At 36.9% G+C, this 18,355-nt stretch overlaps 1 protein-coding gene across 7 annotated transcripts in view; it reads left to right on the top strand.

The window, feature by feature from the left end:
- The window catches only part of SORCS2 (sortilin related VPS10 domain containing receptor 2), a 538,682-nt gene that overhangs the window by 488,188 nt on the left and 32,139 nt on the right, over positions 1 to 18,355 (top strand). For all 7 annotated transcript variants that reach the window (XM_064711730.1, XM_064711728.1, XM_064711726.1 and 4 more), the window contains exons 15-20: positions 7,380 to 7,500; positions 8,720 to 8,853; positions 9,428 to 9,556; positions 11,289 to 11,460; positions 13,873 to 14,059; positions 17,919 to 18,052. In XM_064711730.1, coding sequence (XP_064567800.1) covers positions 7,380 to 7,500; positions 8,720 to 8,853; positions 9,428 to 9,556; positions 11,289 to 11,460; positions 13,873 to 14,059; positions 17,919 to 18,052 — 877 coding nt within the window. The remainder of the gene's footprint in view (positions 1 to 7,379; positions 7,501 to 8,719; positions 8,854 to 9,427; positions 9,557 to 11,288; positions 11,461 to 13,872; positions 14,060 to 17,918; positions 18,053 to 18,355) is intronic.

Raw genomic sequence — 18,355 nt, 5'->3', positions numbered from 1 at the left:
TTTAAAACCCATATTTAATACATTTTTAGGACAGATCTGTTAATATATTTGAGCAAGAGGAACTGAAAAGTTAGGAATTCATGTTCTGTAAGAATCTGTTATTACCTTGTCCCTATTTACTGGAGGAGAGAACAGAAAAAGGTGATGTGAATTTTTCATTCAGAATAGGCTTTGTGTAATTTTAAGCCCTTTTCAGGGCTTAAATTACACACTCAGAGAGACTGTCTGAAGCTTTGATTCTCTAACTATGCTTCCCTTTTGGTTTTTATTTCAAATAAATAACCATTGCAAACTTAGACAACAACTAATTTTTTTAACACTTTATTTGCTTTTGGTTGGGGCCTCAAACTATATTTTACTCTAAAAATTAATAAACCACAATTTAGATGACTGTAGTGTATTAACTCCAGCTCTGCTAGGAGAAGTCTGAATAAAGAATTTCTAATTGTGAGAGACTTTTTAAATAAATGAGTAGGAAGAGTATTAGCTAAAGAATCCTAAAATTTTGCAAGTCTCCCAGATTAATTTGATCTCTAAGTAAGGTGAAAACAGAGAGTTGAATTATGTAAAATCTATCCTCTACAGTGTCATATGTTTCTCTTTAAACAATTTTGTTCACTGTCCACCTTTTATTTACTTCTGCATAAGACATTAGGCTAGGCACTAAATCTGCAATGTTTTCCAAACAGCATATGTGTTAAAAGAGTTGTTCTTGGACAGGAATTTATCAAATAGATGGGAAAAATGTTGAATGTAATTCACAAATATCATGGAGCCACTGAAATCCTGGCTGAAGTAGAAACACCCTGATTCTGCTTTTCCCCAGCACTTCTCAGAACCTAAGCATTCATTTCCATTCTTTTTTCCCCAAAAGAGCTAAAACCAAGATGTTTTGGCATTAAAGAATGAATGGCAATTATTAGCTTATGGGAACAGGAAACAATGAAAAAACATATTTTGGTTCAATTTCAACTAAATTGTTTCCTCCCTTCATTTTTCACTTTGGCAGCCAAAAAAAAAAACAACCCCAACCAAAACTCAAAAAACCCAGCCCAACCCAGAAACCCTACTCTTCTCTTTAGTATATTAAGTATATGCATGTGTTTGTAGTTTAAGGCATTTAAATCATAGATGTCTCAGCATATTTGCACATGATCTCCTGTATATACAAGCACTTTTTATGTGCAGTTGCTTTATGTAGGCAGGTGTCTACTTTTGCACATGGAAGCATTCATCATTTCTGTAGTTGCAATTTAGGAAGGCCACTGAAATGTGACCTCTGTTATGTTCTTCTGGAGAATTAGAAAAATATGCTGAATTATAATCTTGATGTGTAACAGAACAGCAGCTTGAATCTCACGTTACTTGCATCCATTTTACCAGAAGGAACCCTCTGACTTGTTTAGGTTTTTGTTGATTTTACTGTGGTGTAATGGAAGCAAAGACAACTGTTGGAAGGAGAGCTCATCTAGTAAAGATTCACTTGTCATTTTCTCCTTTGAAAATAATAGGCTTTAAGTGTAACTGTAGGACATATTCATGGCTATCTCGGCCAACCCAAATCCCCTTGGAAACTCTTTCAATAATAATATTATTCCTGGGAGTTAAGAAGAGCACTACCTGTTGTCAGTGGCTATACTGAAGTACATCCTTCCCTGCCACCATCTCATCACTTTACTCCTCACCTAGGCAATTTCTACACAGATTTTGACATGTCTTACTGTATGTTCAAAGACACTGTAATAATATGAACCACAACAGGCAGAACAAAAAGAAGATTGTCACATTTATTTGCTTTTTCAAGGATATTTTCACCATTCACTGTAAAGGTCTATGTGAAGCAAAGGACTCAGCTCTTTGAAGTCACCATAAATTGACAAGACTTCTAACTAATTCTTTTATGTAGAAGATAACTGAAAAAGATGCTGTTTTTTTAATGTAAATGGTCTTTGATATCTAGTGAACTGTAAGGTAGATTGAATATTTAATCCGAAATTGCAATAGTCTTATAAAAATTAGCAGAGAGGTCTGAGAGTTAAAAAATATACAAAACATGAGAGTTAAAAAATATACAAAACCATTCTATTTCCTTGTCATATGAGAGGAATACTGCTGGAAAGGAGACCTCCTATTCAGAAAAAGACATAAATATAATTTTTTGACCTTCTGTGACTGACATTTTGACAATTCTGTGACTGCTTCCATTTAAAAGGAGATAGAAAGAATTTTTAAAACAATTAACTAGCATCTCTCATAGTGTGATTTCCTTTCCCACCATGATGATATACTGACTGTTAGCTACTGAGGTTTAGCTCTGTAAAGAATTTTGGGTGCATGCTTGGACAGCTTTGCTTAGATGCTCTCCAGAGGAATTTAGACATATTGTCCAAGAGGGAGCCCTTGAGATGCTCATCTCACCTGTATGTGGGGCCCTCAACTAACCCTGATTCAAATCCTAGGCTTTACTATCTGTAGCTCTATACTTTTGAAGTCTCTTTCAAAAAAACTGGAGGCCACCCCCAAGTGGCAAATGAAGTTAGCAGAGTATGCCAACAGGGCAGCTCATCACCGTGCAGACACCGTGCAGTGTCCTGTTCCGAACATCACTGCTGATGGCACACTCATACAGAGGAGAGCAAAAGCCAGTGCAGCACCTGGAGATTAAGGCAGTGAGTCTAGAATGAAAGAGGCTTCTGATTTCAAGCAAGGGGACTGTGCATCACGCAATTGTTATCTGTAGTCCTCAGCGCAACTGCAATAGTTGCACAGTTTTAGTTGCTGCATTAAACATCTGAATAAATTCCCCACGTGACCTTTGTGGCCTTGGTGGGAAAATCCTGTAGGATCACTCCCACCACGCTGAGGTCTTTGAGTGTTCTCAGGTATTCATGAGTAAAGCAAAACACAGGGACAGGAGATGACACAGCTACTACTGCTCACCTGAGCAAGGAGGCTCTATTGAATAGGTCTTGTCTATTGAACAGAATTTACTGGAAAAGATTATCATTGCATGTAATTTCTGTTAAATTAACTCTGCCTGATTATAAGCTTTATCAGGAACAGAAATAACTAGCAATCCTCCAGCAAATAGTTTAAATGAGTTAGCTTAAAAACTGCATTAAACTGTCTTATCTATCAAATGATGCAATCAAATTAAAAAATTATGTGCTCATAAATGAACTAGGAACAAACGTACAAAGTTGTTATGGCAACTGAAACACTGAAGTTAAAATTATGGATCCTAAATCCTTGTAAATAAAAGTAAATTATTTCCAAGGTAATTGGAATTTCTTCCAAAAATTATTTATCACAGCATCATCTTTTATGGTTTCAACAGAATTGATTTGATGGCTTTCTAATGAAATATAGTTAATCAAGAGGAAGGTTTTAGTAGCTTATGAATTGCTATCATCTTGATATATAACTTCTAGTCATCAGTTACACTTGCTGCACCATTTCAGTTTCTTTCATTCATATTATTTTATTCATCATATATATTATATATTTTGCACCTGAGCAATTATATTGTGATTGCTGTTATGTATTGCTTTATTGTAGCTCATATTTTTTTCTAATCCATTGAATCCTACTTAATACCTGCCTTAGTTACTTTGAAAAATACTTATTTTTTATTCTAGTTATCTTTAGCAGCACATTTAAATGTGCTCATGTGAGGTGTCTGCAACACATGCTACTGCAGCAACAGCATTAATAATCATTAAGACTTTTTTTCAAACAGTTTGCTAAAATGGACGTGTGTAAAATGCTTCATTCCTTGAAAAATTTTCTCTAGGAATTACAAAATTGTGTGTCGGCATTTTTAATGGAGTTTGTGACTGTACTGGGACACTTTGTTAAATCTTTAGGATTTTATTTAAGGGAATGTTGGGAACACTGGTGTCAATACTGTGCTCTGTGAGAACGTAGTCTTCGGTCACAGCCTTTGGCTGGACTCCCTCCAGTCATTCCATTCTCTCTTGTACTGGGGAGCCCAGAACTGGACCCAGTACTTCACATGTAAACTCACCAGTACTAAGGAGAAGGAATTAGAGAATAATGTGGCAGTATCTTTTAAACTGATCCTTGTCCTTGGTCTTTCTTGCCCTTCCTCTAGGTCTCTTTGAAGACAGCTCTTTACTCTATAACAAGACTCTGCAAACATTTTGTTGTACAGCTTTATCTATTCCAGTGAAAAACCCAATTCTTTCAATCATTCTTCATTGGTTACATTTTCTAAGCAGCTTATGAGTCATTTTGCCCCTTTTCAAATTCATTTTTAGTGGGTCTGTAAATATGCATATAAAACCCAAAATTCGACATATTATTTTTGCAGAGGCTTTACCAGTGCCAAGTTTATCAAAATAATTACCTCCATGTCTTCTGTTTTTGAGTTCTGAATACAAGCTAGAATTAGTCTTCCTTATTTTGCAACATTTCATTCTTGTTTTAATTCCACAGAATTACCCAAGTCTTTTATTTGATATTTGAAAGTTATTTTCCATTTTGTTTCCACCTTTGATATGGGTTTGGGTTTCTTTTTTCCCAAGGAGTACTTTTTGCTTGGTTTCGGAGTATGTCATCATATTGATTTCTGAACATTACTTCCATCATGTCCACTCCCTTCTTTGTGTGTTACCAGCAAAACTTTTTGTCTTTCTTATTTGATCACAATTTTTAATGAAAATATTGACTGTGGACCCATCATATCTTTGTGATACATATCTCAAAATATTCTTTATTTGACAACTAACTTTTGAAAATGAATTCTTCTGATTCAATATATATTTCCATTCCTCTTCACAGTGATTTTATCTGCACTGTTTTCTTTTTTACATTGAGACAATGTCAGGTAGAAATGTGTAACAGTTTTAACAAAGGTTAAAATATGCTACATTTTTTTCCTTTCCTTTATCCACTAAGCCAGTTACCCTGTAAAAGGAGAAAATTACATTAGTTTGACATGATTTGGTTTTGATAAATCCGTGGTAGCTGTTTGTTATCATTTTAATTATCTCCAAGGTGCTTAGAAGTGGATAGCTCAATAATTTTTTGGTATCTCTGTGGATATCAAAATTAATCTCTAACTCTCTGAGCTCTGTTTTGCTCTTTTATATCTCTGGTTCTGTGTACACACATAACTGTGTATGTGTGGTTGTGTGTGCATATTTGTATATATAAGCAACATCTTTCCCTTGCCATAGTTATTTGGAATCATCCTCTTGAGATTTCAAAGATGATTAATAATAGTTCAGAGATTATTTTTCAGGAGAATGTCATTATTCTGTTCTGCCTTGAACTCAAAACACCATCTCCTTTCTTCCCCTTTCCTTGACTAATCTGCCTGAGATAGCTAACACGAATGGAGGAAATTTCATTTGTTCTGTAGAAAATACTTTTCATGAGGCAGGAGTGAAACTTTAACGGGTCTTGGCTTCTTGCACTTGTATGTATATTTTTATGAATGAGTTATTAATAAAAGAAATGTAGTAAATTTGTGAAGTTTTGTGATGCCTGGAGCAGCAATCACTGAGGTAGGTAGTTGCATAAGCATATGGTGAAGTCTGCCTTCTGTTAGCACCTTGTACGGAGAAACAAAGATTTTAGAAAAAAGGTACAGGACATTTTGCATACAAAAGACACTTCATGTCTGTCAGCAAACCCAGTCATATTGAAACAGGCATTGTGGAAAAAGCAAGAGACCACCTAAGTAGACACTTTATTGAGTATGTAACTACCAGTGAATAAGATTATATGGTGACAGCAGCTCTTAGGATCCAGCTGAACCAGAAAAAAGAACCAAACCCTTAGGCTCAATGAGAGAAATAGGACCACACACCTATGTGCACATACAGCCAGTGGACTGAGCCACATTTCTTAGTTTGTGTGCATTGCTTTTACTTCTGAGCCATAAGTACATTTAGAAGGAAAGGAATTAGATGATCCAAGTCCTTTAATCTAAGAGCCTTAAAAGAAAAGAGTAAGAAATACAAACTAAATGCATATGTTTGTGTTTAATTAACTGCACTGCTTGTGGTGTGGTTTCCTGTGAGCATGGGTTGTCCAGTCATTATAATGGGAGCGGTGTGAGCAATAACCCATTGATATCTACAGCTCTCTGCTATAGAGGAGAAGCAAAGGTATCAGAAAGGAAAGGGGGAAATCACTTCACATCTTTAGTCTCTGTGAACTGTTTTTCAGCCTTTTTGGTAGATTTCAGAGTTGTACGCCATTTACCAGGGAGAATGCTTTGTGTATTGCCTCTGTGCTGTACAAAATCAATCACTTCTGGTCTACTCCAGTTCCAATCTGAACCTGGAATTCAGGACATGAGAAATTACTGGGCACTGCAGAATGATTTTAGTAAAACTGTACTGTTCCTGCTGTGCCTGGATTTGGACAAAACTGAGGGCAAAGCAAAAGGAATTAATTACTTTGGACAATGATACTAAAGCTTGGAATATGAACTCTGTGCAGTATGAACAGCACAGAAATTGTTGGCTTCAGAATTAACCTTAAATTCTTTGGCAAGTAAGTCATATAAGCAGATACAAACCACAAATGCATTTTACTTTTGCCCAAAAAAAGTCTTTATCCGTTCTAATTTGTTACTGGATGTCATATGTACCCATTTTTTTTTGGAAATAAAGATCCGGACTTAAAAATGTTGTCTGCTTTGAAAGTGCAGCTTGTTTTTTAAAGCAATGAGATTTCTTTTTTTTTTCTTCCCCCCCCTCCCCCAAATTATACCATTTGTGGCTGGTTTTTTTTATACATTGAGCTATCTGAAATGAAGAAGAGACTCTGAATTCTCCAGCACACTGTGAAGATGTAGTGTATTCCTTAGAAATTAATAAAATATCATGATAATGCTGTGAGTTTAACATTAGCACATTGCCATCTGAAGACTATAGAAATTAGCACAAAATCCCACAAGCAAAACAACTGAAGAAATTGCAAATCGTAAGGAATGAGCAACAGAGCTGGAAACTGATTCTGGTGATCTGGGATTCTGCTCTCTGATCTGATCTTCCTGTCAAAATTTGAGAGATCTGTCTGTTTCACATAGCAAGATAATAGACAAAAATTTTTATTCCAAATTATAAGATATTATTCCCTATTTAATTTCTGGACAGTTTGCTAGGGAAAAAACCTTTAACATATGAGTTATATCTCTTCATTGTGAAGTTTCATACAATTGACAAATGTTTCCTAACTAGACTCATTGTACATAGAAGAGGAATAAAAGTGGAAGAAAAATTAAACTGGGACATTTAGCAGAGAACTACGACTGTGGATAGGAAAAGATAAGACTGAAATTTTGAATCTCAGCTGTATGGTATTTCTTTGCAGTAAGAGTTTCCTTTTGGTCTTTTGTTCAGAGTCTTTGGACATATCAGCTACCGTTCAGACTGGGAACTGGTGAAGGTGGACTTCAGACCGTCCTTCCCCAGGGAGTGCACTGATGAAGACTATGAGTCTTGGGAGCTCACAAATCTGCAGGTATTCATGGTTTTATGTTAATTGACAACATTTTTCCATAGCTTTCAGATTCATATGGAGTTGTGTGCTAAGAAAATGTTTCCAAATTGAATTCGGATGCTACACCCACAGCTTAGTCTCCTTATGCTGATTTCGCTAGAGTTTAACGTCAGAGAGGATTTTGTGTTCCCTTTGGTTGTATGATCTGTGTCCCAAAAAAGGCAGAAGTATAGCTGGGGGGCTGCCATAATAATAGGTGGTCCTGCTGGGTTGGGAAGCATGTCCCATAAAGTGAAGTGTGTAATATTGATTGAAACAATTTCAACTTGCAGTCATGTTCTGCCAACTTCCTGACCACATACCATACTCATATATAAATTGCCATAAATGAAGTCCATTCCAGAAGTAATTTAGGATCTCAGTGGACCAATTGTGTAATGGAGTCCAGTTGTTTTGGGCAATACCCTTTCTGCATAGTGCATTAAGGCTGTGCTAATCATGATGCTCTGACCAAATCCACTTTTCAGAAGCTAAATTCTCTGTACAAAGTCCTGATTAAAGAGACCAATATGTGGTGGGATTTTTTATTAAATGGAACACATCATATTTATTCATAATTATTCTGATTTTTATGTTTTACTTCTTCCACCAGGGTTGGTTTATTTTTTTCATACTACTCAGTTTTCCTCCAGAGGAAAACAAAGAATGTTACACAGATCTGAACCTAAAGAGTAACAGTATCTTGGGTTATTGGCATAGAAATATCTTTCAGAAATTAGAAACTACTAAAATGACTTTGACAGAGTACTTTCAGCTGCCTATTTACCAGTGGAGTGTGTATGGAGAGAGTTCATTCTGTGTCCTCATGGTTGATGCTTCAAATTGACAGCCAACATGAGATATGATGATCTAGAGAAATTCAGCAATCTTCAGCCAGATGAAATTTTTAAATGGCCATTATGAGCTTTGCACACAGGTTGGGCACTCATGAAACATAAATTGCACTTGCATTTTCATGTGCATCTTCAGATCTGTGTCCTGGAAATATAGCCTCTGTTACAACTCTGTAATGACATGTTGGTGGACAGCAGTGGATATGAGGGCTTTCTATACCTATAGATCTGATATCAGAGGGTTGATAAGGTTTATAGTCTTGGCAGCAAGAGCAGCCTTTCTCAGGACAGCGCAAGGTTTGTTTGTGGAGGTTCTGTTGCAATAAGTCCAGTGCTTTGATATTCAGGGTGATCGTTGCATCATGGGCCAGCAGAGAAGCTTTCGGAAGAGGAAGATTTCATCTTGGTGCATTAAAGGGAAAAGTTTCACATCAGCTCTCACATCCAAAGTCTGTGAATGTGTGAACACTGATTTCTTATGGTGAGTCTGTCTTCGAGTCTTTTGACTTATTTCTAATAAATATTTACACAGAGTTTGAGATGGGTTTATTTTCCTCTTTTTGCCCCTGTTCCCATAGCCATGTATAAGCGAATGAAAAACCTGTTATTGAATAACAGCTTTCTTTTACATTTGCATTTGTTTAAAAATGTTGCTATGTTTAAGTATTTGTTTCACTTGACTGAACAGATACTGATGTTTTTCTCTATTGATCAAGACTTGAAAAATGACCATTGAATTAATTTTAAAGTAAAAAAAAAAAACAAAAACAAACGAAATGGTTGGTCTGAGTGTCAAAGAAAACCTTAAAAAATCTTTTTTTACCAAGGGAGGTAATTTTGAAGAACTGAGAAAGTAATTGCTATCAGTTTTTCCACCAAGTGTACACAACTCCCACTGAAATTAGAACAGAATTGTCTTCATCAATTTGCATGTTCATCTAGTAGAATAACACTGAAAAAATATATTGACTTTGAAAAATGTAGTTTCATTCACCCCAAACTGGATTGCAGAGTGAAGTGGGGGTAGTAACATGTTTGATGTTGATGTTTTTCAGTGATTACGGGTTTGAGCGCTCTGCACCTCTGAAGCTGGAGTCCAGCAAATGCTTTGCTGACTTTTGGTTTAACCCAGAAGCACCTCCTGAAGACTGTGTGTTGGGGCAGGCATACACCAGCAGCACTGGGTGAGCTGAATTTGCATTTCATGGGCTTGATGAGGCTTCCAGAGAGGGGTAGAATATTTCAAGCAGCAGCCTCAAATGTAGTTTGAAGGAAATTCACATTTAAATACTTAAATGGAGTCTATCAGGGAGCTGGAGAGGGACTTTACACAAGGACACGTAGTGATAGGACAAGGGGGAATGGCCTTAAACTGAAGGAGTGAAGGTTTGGATTAGATAATAGGAACAATTTCTTTGCTGTGAGAGTGGTGAGACACTGGCACAGGATGCCCAGAGAAACTGGGGATTCCTCATCGCTGGAAGTGTTGAAGACCAGGTTGGATGGAGCTTTGAGCAACCTGATCTAGTGGAAGTTGTCCCTGTCCATGACAGGGGGATTCATAGAGATAATCTGTAAGGTCTCTTCCAACCCGAACCAATCTATGATTCTATGAAATGTAAATTAGGCAAACTGTAAAAACAGGGAAATGGAAAAGTTCTGATTCTGACACAGAGCATGAACAGAAACTTCCTACAGACTAATGAAAGGGAAATATTGCTTTTTGTGTTCAGAGCAGTTTAAAAACTAATCCATTTGAGAAGAGAGTGAGCTGTCTTTTCAAAATTCTAATTTTTTGGTAATATTTTGTATCTATTCCTATCACTTCTGATAGGAATGTTCATGAGGCTTTTAGCTCATTTCTTGGGTTCAGAGTAATTTTCAGTTTGGATCCATCTGAGGAACTGACAGCATCTCACAGAATTTCCAGGTTTCTCCCTTCCATAAGGGTAAAGAGTTCTGTGGAGAAAAGATTCTTTTCCTGACCATATGGGACGCTCAGAATCAAAGGAAAGCTTTAGTAACTATAAACAATACTGCATAGAATATACACTACAATGTAGTCTGACGTCTGTGCTGAGAATAACTTGCAGCTGGCATCTATTCTGGCTTATCATAACACCATCACAGTCAGTTGTGGAGATGAGAACCAAATGCTGAAATGTCCAATCTGGCAATAGAATCACAGTCTCTGTGTATATTTACCTTACAGTGGAAAATGCTGCCTTTTGGGTTGTGGATGACAGCTGGGATATACAGAGTGGGAATTCAAAAGAATGAAATGTAACTCTGATTGTAAAGAATGTTTAAAAATGACATACCTGTGTGAAAAGTGATCTGTAAATAATTACTGTACACATCCGACCATTTCATTATTAGCACTTTAAAAGTGTGAGTCCTTTCACTCTTTTATACAGTTGAATTAAACAAATGCTTTAAGTGTTTTAAGAAATGAAGATATTTGGAAGCAGCAGTTAAGCAATTAGTTCTGGGTTAATATAGAAACTGTTTAGTCTAATTTCTTCCCAATCTGTGGGATTTGAACCAAGACCTGTAGAGCATTGAAGACTTGGATGCTAGAAAAGGGGACGACAGAGAGAACAGCAGACTGTCTAGGTGCCCGAGGGCTAGTCAGGCATGTTTCTAAGTTGGAAAACAGACTCTTCTAATGCATGCAAGTGAAATTCTCACCCATGCTCCACACCCTTTCTTCAGCAGGTTTCCCCAGTAAAGGCAATGAAAATATCCTCAATGAGAGTACTTGTGCTGTTAGTTGGCTTGGATCATTTGCAATCTTCTCTGTTTGTGAACCCAAGGAAAAGGCAGTAGCCTCAATCACACATGCATTTGGTGTCTTTGCTGGCATTCTTTTGTTTACCTCCAATTCGCTGTGCCCACTCTTTACTGTTTTTTTAGGTACAGGAAAGTTGTTTCTAATGTGTGTGAAGGTGGAGTAGACCTGCAGCAGAACTTAGCACACCATATGTGTCCATTGATTGCTCCCAAGGGACTTCAGATCAGCATCAGAGAAGAAAGTCTGGCTGTAAGGCCTGGGGAAGACATCACCTTCATTGTCCAACAAGAGCAGGTAGTAATAAACATTGGCTACATGGAAGTTGAATTGCTGATTTTAGGGTTAGTTTCATTCCTACCTGTTTTTCTGCTGAATGAAGACTAATTTGTGCTTGAGGCAAAGATTAGTAGCTTTCTAAATATTAAAATGTGATTTCAAGTGAATAAGATAAGCCAGTAAACTCAGTGAACCTCCAAATTCCACCCACAGAGTAGGATTTGTCCTCAGCAGAAAAAGCAGTGGTTTCTTGGAAAGTCAGAGTAACTGGATTACCAAAGTCATCTTGAACTGAAAATTTCAACTGCTGTATCAGAGAAGAACAAAAATGGAGAGAACATTTAATACTTGGGTTTAGATATTTTTGAGAATTAGCCTTTCAGAAAGGAATGAGGCAAAGCCTTACAGAAATCAGAAAATAGCTCAGCATAAGAGTATTTTTATATATTAGTTGTGTTGCCAAAGATACAGGGGTCTTTTCTGTTTATTGAGACAATTCCCTAAGGCCCTGACCAACAGCAGCAAGTAACTCTTGGATGAATTGTTTGCCATGAGTTTGTTTTCTCTTGCTTGTTTTTTAGCATTAAGCTATAACTGCTCTGCTCAGGTTACCAGAGTATTGTAATCCTGGCTAACCCCACTGGTTTGCAAGAACTTGAAGAAAGTTCACACATTTTGGCAAACCTGTGCTGTAGAAATCAAGCACTTGGGATTTATTTCTGTAATAGAATCAAGAAGGTTACGTGCAGAACACTGGGCTGCTTAATGCTTCACAGGCTCTGTCCCAGTGCGTGCAGTGCCCCAACAGTTTGTGTGGCAAGTCCTGCTGCCTTCTGTTGTTAAAGTTTGTTTGGAAATGTTTATTGTAAGCCTAGAGCATTTGGTTACAATTTGGACTCTTAATGATTTTGATTGGCAGTTTGACTTTCTTCCTACTGAAGCTTTAATGAATCTCTGTGGCAATATGAAAAATATTTAAAATTATTCAAAAATCTCCAGAAATAAGGGATCTTGAAGAGAATCCCTTGCTGTGTCTTTTGGTGAAGTCTTTGCTCCATACATCAAAGAGGAAGACAGACTTAGAAGAAATATAGCAGTTTGGTGCCCTCTATGGCTAAGAATAATATTTAAACTCAAATGTTCTGAGCACTGCTTAGGACTTAATCTGTATGACAAAATCAAATAAGAATTCGTAACAATTACTGAGTTTAAGAATCAGCTCTACTACAACAGACCAAAACATATTACTTTCTCTGGTGAACAAAATTAATTTGTTAGTTTCTGTGAATGAATGTTGTTAGATGCAGGAATACCAGACATCAGAGAGGAAAGGAAGCAGGCTTCTGGTACATTTAGGCAGTTTGCAACTGTCCTTAGAAATAATAATAAAAAATAAATACACCATCATGGTCATAATTTTCCCCAAATTTTGTTGACTGAATATATGAAAAAATAATGTAATTACAATCTTCTATTTTTTATGGAGGTGGATGTCCCAATTCCTTATAGATTTATCTGCCTTTTCCCTTTGTCTCTGTTTTGCTATCTCTCCATACGTCTTTACTGGTCAGGAAACCAAAATACCTTGATATTTTGAGGAAAGCACCCTCATCTTTACACTAGGGAAGTTAATAGAATAAAATTTTAAGAGAACCTTCCTCTACTGTCTTTCAATGCTGGTTTCTGTCTCACCTGAATTTAGGAGCACAGTGTCACTTAAAGGAGCACTTAAGAGAAGTATTATGAATTATAAATTCCATGAGCTATTTGACATGATAGAATTATTTGACTGGACTTTTAAACCATTTCCCAAGCTCTGCTTTATTAAGCATGCATCAAATTTTGTGCTAGAGCATGTTAAGTCTTAACATGCTGGTAGCTCAGTGTAATGCTCTACAACTCTGTGAAGATCCCAGCTTGAGTCTTAAAGGCCACATGGTTGACGGTGAGAAGGTATGGCTGGAAACTGCTGTGAAGAACATCTAAGCCAATTAATTTTACTTTATAACTGCTAAGGCTAGAAGCTTGTGTGATGAGTAGGAAATTGCTAAATCTTCAGTTGCTTGCAATCACATGAGCAGCACTTTTGAACTTGGGGCTGCCCTGCTCCATTATGTTACATAATGTCCAGCTGCATTAAGAGAAGAGTGATGGTTTCTGTGCCATACAACTTGGCCAGTGGTCTGGGGTATATAATTTTAAGGTAGCATCTTGCTCTCTAAACATGGTATTTTCCCTGTTAGTGCACACAGCATCTGTTGCACTGATGTAATTGCTATGGCAGTAGTGGTTTTACTGCAGCTGTCGCAGTTGGGTCAAGATGTCTGGCTGGGGCTGAAAACGTTGTGATTCCGTAAAAGGTAATAAACATGTGTCCTGTCTATTTTGGTCGTGACCATTGCAGATATCTTTGATGTGTTTTCCTTTTAGGGTGATGTATTGAGTACCAAATACCAGGTAGATCTTGGGGATGGCTTTAAGGCGATATACGTGAACCTGACAATGACTGGAGAGCCCATCCGTCACCGCTATGAGAATCCCGGGATTTACCGCGTCTCCGTCAAGGCTGAGAACGTGGCTGGGCATGATGAGGCTGTGGTGTTCGTCCAAGTCAACTGTAAATCAGCTCTTTGGTTTTCTTACTTTGGCCACTGTGTACAAACCTCATGTCAGCTATGAAAGAGGAAAGAAAATTGCTAGTCATAATTAAGAAAGACCGTATTTTTTCAATATCCTCATGCAGTCTTGCTGTGTTGTGTGTTGTTAATGCAGAGGCTTGTAAACCTAATCCAGTAGGAGGTCAGAATCAGTTTTTGTTTGGATTTGGCAGAAGGATGGTTTATTAATCTTTTAAATAATAAACATGCCTCAGTATAAATTTCAGGTTTGATCCATCTTCCTGATTCAACACCCCTTGTCAGCCTTAGCAATTGAAATTTAATACTTTGAGCTATGTCTTTGTAGAGCTTCCAGGTGCAGTGTAAAGCAAGTTAACAGACGTGTTGGGAAACCTGAGTTCTTGTATGATTCTAAAAATTAGTCAAAATCTCAGTGGTTCTAAATCTAAATTTTAGGTAGTTAATTGTCACAGAGTTTTAAATGGTGCTTGGATATAACTTCATGTTTGCCAGCAGTATTACTTGACTTGCACTTCTCTTCCTCTCCTTAATTAAGACTGAAAAAACCCAATCAAACAGATATAAATTAAAGAATAGCATGGCCCAGGGAATATCATGCACCATTGCAAGCTTAATGTACCTCAGTCATCTCATAACTGAAATGAAGAAGGAAACTCAAAAGTGGAACTGATTTCTCCTCTTCCTTTGAGATTCAAGACAGCTATTGCCTGTTTTCAGATGCGTCAAAAAAATTCAGAAACTAGTAACATCAAAGGGAAAGATACTCATCTTGCATTCTCCAGGTGTCTGTTTCCCTCTGTTGTCAGTGGTGTGCCTTCCATCCTAATCCCAAAGCAGTGGAAATCACTGGAGCCATATACCAGGTTATGCACAGAGCCATCTGCTTTATGTCAGCTTGTCTAGTGACTGCTGATATTTTTGTATTTTGCTAGTGTGTCCTTGAGTTCAGAGTTTCCAGTTCTTCTTTGAGTAGCAGACAAAGCCAAACACATTCATGCTGAACACCAGTCTCCTGTTATTATCAAGCAGAAAGAATCTGAATCAAATTTTACAACTCAGTTTCATTATCTGTGTCTTTGTTGTGTTTGTTTTTTAAATCATTTGACAACTCCAGAGAGTCAGATAAATTACTTAGGGCTTCACTGTTACATTTGAGAAGCTTCTAGGTGCTGAGAAGTGGAGTAGGCAAAGAAATAGTAGATCTGTACAAGCAATGAACAGGAAAAAACTCTGTGTGATGTTCTTCTCTCCAAGAATAACTTCTAACCCTTCAGAGAATGACAAGCAGTAGCAAGCCCTGATGGAAAGCAGAAGACTTTCTCAAAGTGTGCTTTTAGCATGGCCTGTGTTAGAATAAACAGTAAAAGTAAAATATGTAGATTCTCTTTTATGCAGCAGATTTTAAAATTGCAGAAAGCAGAATTGTTTTACACAAGTAAATGAGTGGTGCATTAGGGGGGCTTTGGTGCAGAAGTGCAGAGGCAGCAGGGCACTGAGGCAGATGTGATCCAGTCCTGAGCCTGACCCTGGATGCTGCACAGGGACTGGCAGAATGGAAGTGTGTTACACAGCCTACTTGAGTAAATGCTTTCCATGTGATTAGCTCTGTTTAATTTTTTTAGGTAAATTACAAGATTTGACGAAATTAGTTGGCACTAATTAAACTGCAATTTCTACGTTCTAGTGAAACACTGATAGCCATTAAGGGACATTTTTTCACTGTGGAATACCATGAAAGCAGGGGTCTCTGTAGAATTCTTCTTTCAGGAGTCAGCAGTCTTCAACTGATGCATTATTCCCAGGGAATTTTTTCAGAGGCAAATGGTAGAGGAAATCTTTCCACTTCTGCTGGGTTGCTATGTGATACTCTGTAATGCAGGAAAATTATAAGAATTTTTGCCTGTCGTGCAAATCATACTTTCTGATCCAGATTAAACAATCTAAAACTTTCTAATGAACTGCAAAAGAAATTAGAATTAGCAAAAATGTGAGTAGGCAACTGTAGAGGCCCAAGAACTCAGAATAAAAAGAACTAAAGAAGAACTGCATACATCCATTAATATATATGCTGCATGCATTTTATTTTTCATGGAACCATGACCTGTATAGTGTGGAACTTTGGAAACTATTGAAATTTTTACTTAGTTAAATTGAAATCATATAACTTCAGTCTTAATTGTACACACTTAAGGGTGCCATTAAGTTTGTTCAAATGCATTATGGAATTGTGCAACAGAGACAAGCAGAAGCATTTGCAGTAATTATTCTCAGCTCTTTAACATATAAAGAAAGAACAACCTTGAAATTACAGTCATCATTCAAGTACCAAGCAACTTGGCCTCTAAAAATTTTGGAAAAGAAAGTAATCTTCTTCAGGAACAAAACCATATCTCAAAGCAATCAATTTCCTTTGTGAAAACACAGATTTATGGCAGAAGCTAAAAGGTTTCTCAGATCCTTCGAGAAGGAAAATATATTTCTAGGAGGAACAAATTTAATGAAATTCCTAACATTTCTGGATTTTCTTCAAGACACCATCACCAGAGAAGCATTTTTACTCCTCTGGAAGCTACTGAAGGAATAATTTGTTAAAGCACCCAACAGTTCTGAATTCATCTAGGTGGTTAGAGAGTTATTGAAGAAAATGCAGAGTAAAATAGTGTTTTACATTCAGATGAAGCACCACACAGATCAAGTGAAGTGAGGTGGAAAAGGGCTTTGGACAACTTGCTCTCAGAAGTTCAGTCAGTTTAGTCAAAGTGAAATTAGAAGTGAACCAGCAATGATTCATCCCCTGATACAAAATAAGAGAAATACTTTAGACCAGTGTTAATTACTATTAAATTTACACTGAGATGAAAAACCTTTGAATGAGTTAAAAGATATTTAGAATGGAGCAAAAATGGATGGGTTAGTATTCATTCTATGTGAGGAATGAATTTTGAGCTCTACAGTGGTTTCATATCCCAGGTTTTTGGTGTGGGTGAAGAAGTTAAGAAATTCTAGTTACCACATTGTGCTGTTAAAAAGCTTTTACCTTCAGACATTCTGATAAAGATATACTGGGAAACCTCTGAGGGAAAAATTTTCTTTCAACACAGTTATTGTACTGTGAAACAGCACAACACTAATAAACATAACACAAGCAGATAAAACCCTTGTAATGATGCATTTCTTTTAAACAAATAGTAATGTTTATGGTTTTAGTAGTTCAGAAAGGAATAAACTTACTCTAAGGCACATTTTGGAGTCCAGAGGTTATCTATTTTGATTTGCAAATAAATGCTCCCTTGATGTACAGTTCTATTTTAAAGCATGAATTAATGAGATTTTTTTATGTGAGCCTAACAGCTGATATTTTATAATGAAAATGAGTAGTCAGCAGCATTCTTTTTCAGTTTTCTGATTATCCCTTAGCAATTTGAGACTTGTTAGATTTCTATTCATTTGATCTTTTGTTACTGGGTTTAAAAAAAGAAGGAAAAAAAGAGCTGAGATTGCCTTTTCCAGTTTTTAACTGGAGTATTTGCTTATGTGTCTGGAATTGGACATGAATGAAACGAATGGGCCATGAGAGAAGCCCATTTTGTTGATATGTCTTATTGCTTTAAGATATGGTTTGAGGGGTTTTGGGGTCATCTAGGGATGCTTTGTAGTTGAAATGAGGTCTTTCCAATTATGTCCATAGCTTTCAATATGGACGTAAAAGAGGAAGGAAAGGAGGGAAGGAAAAATGAATTCAGGACCTTATGGTGAACAGGTGGGAGGCTTTTGGGGAAGGAGGTGTTAATAAATTGATGGATTCTTGTTCAGTGATGTTTTTGGAACTTTGTTCAGCCCCACTCCAGGCTTTAAATTTAGAAGTGGTTCCAGTCATTGGGAGAAACCAGGAGGTGAACCTGACAGCCATCATCCTGCCTAAGAACCCTAATTTGACAGTTTTCTACTGGTGGATAGGAAACAATCTTCAGGTACACAAATGGTTTTGATTATTTCAAGAGATAATTTCAATCTCTTTCTAATAAAGGTTTTCCCTTTCTTTCAAATTTTAAACTGTTTTGCTTTGTGGGGGGGAAACAACATTTTCTTATACTTCATTACCTGTGGAAAAAACCCAACTTTTAGAGGGGAATAGATTTGGGATCATAGATGAGTGATGAAACTTAGATTTATGCACTTCCAAGCTAGTAACAAGTGATGTAAATTGAAGTGCTGAACAAATATATGTATAGGTTGTTTGGGTTTTTTTCATTGTATAGATAAATGTTTTCTGT

Source organism: Zonotrichia leucophrys, chromosome 4 (genome assembly GCF_028769735.1).
Source record: "Zonotrichia leucophrys gambelii isolate GWCS_2022_RI chromosome 4, RI_Zleu_2.0, whole genome shotgun sequence".
NCBI lineage: Eukaryota > Metazoa > Chordata > Aves > Passeriformes > Passerellidae > Zonotrichia > Zonotrichia leucophrys.
The sequence above is the reverse complement of the archived record's forward strand: the minus strand, read 5'-3'. Positions and strand labels throughout refer to the sequence as shown.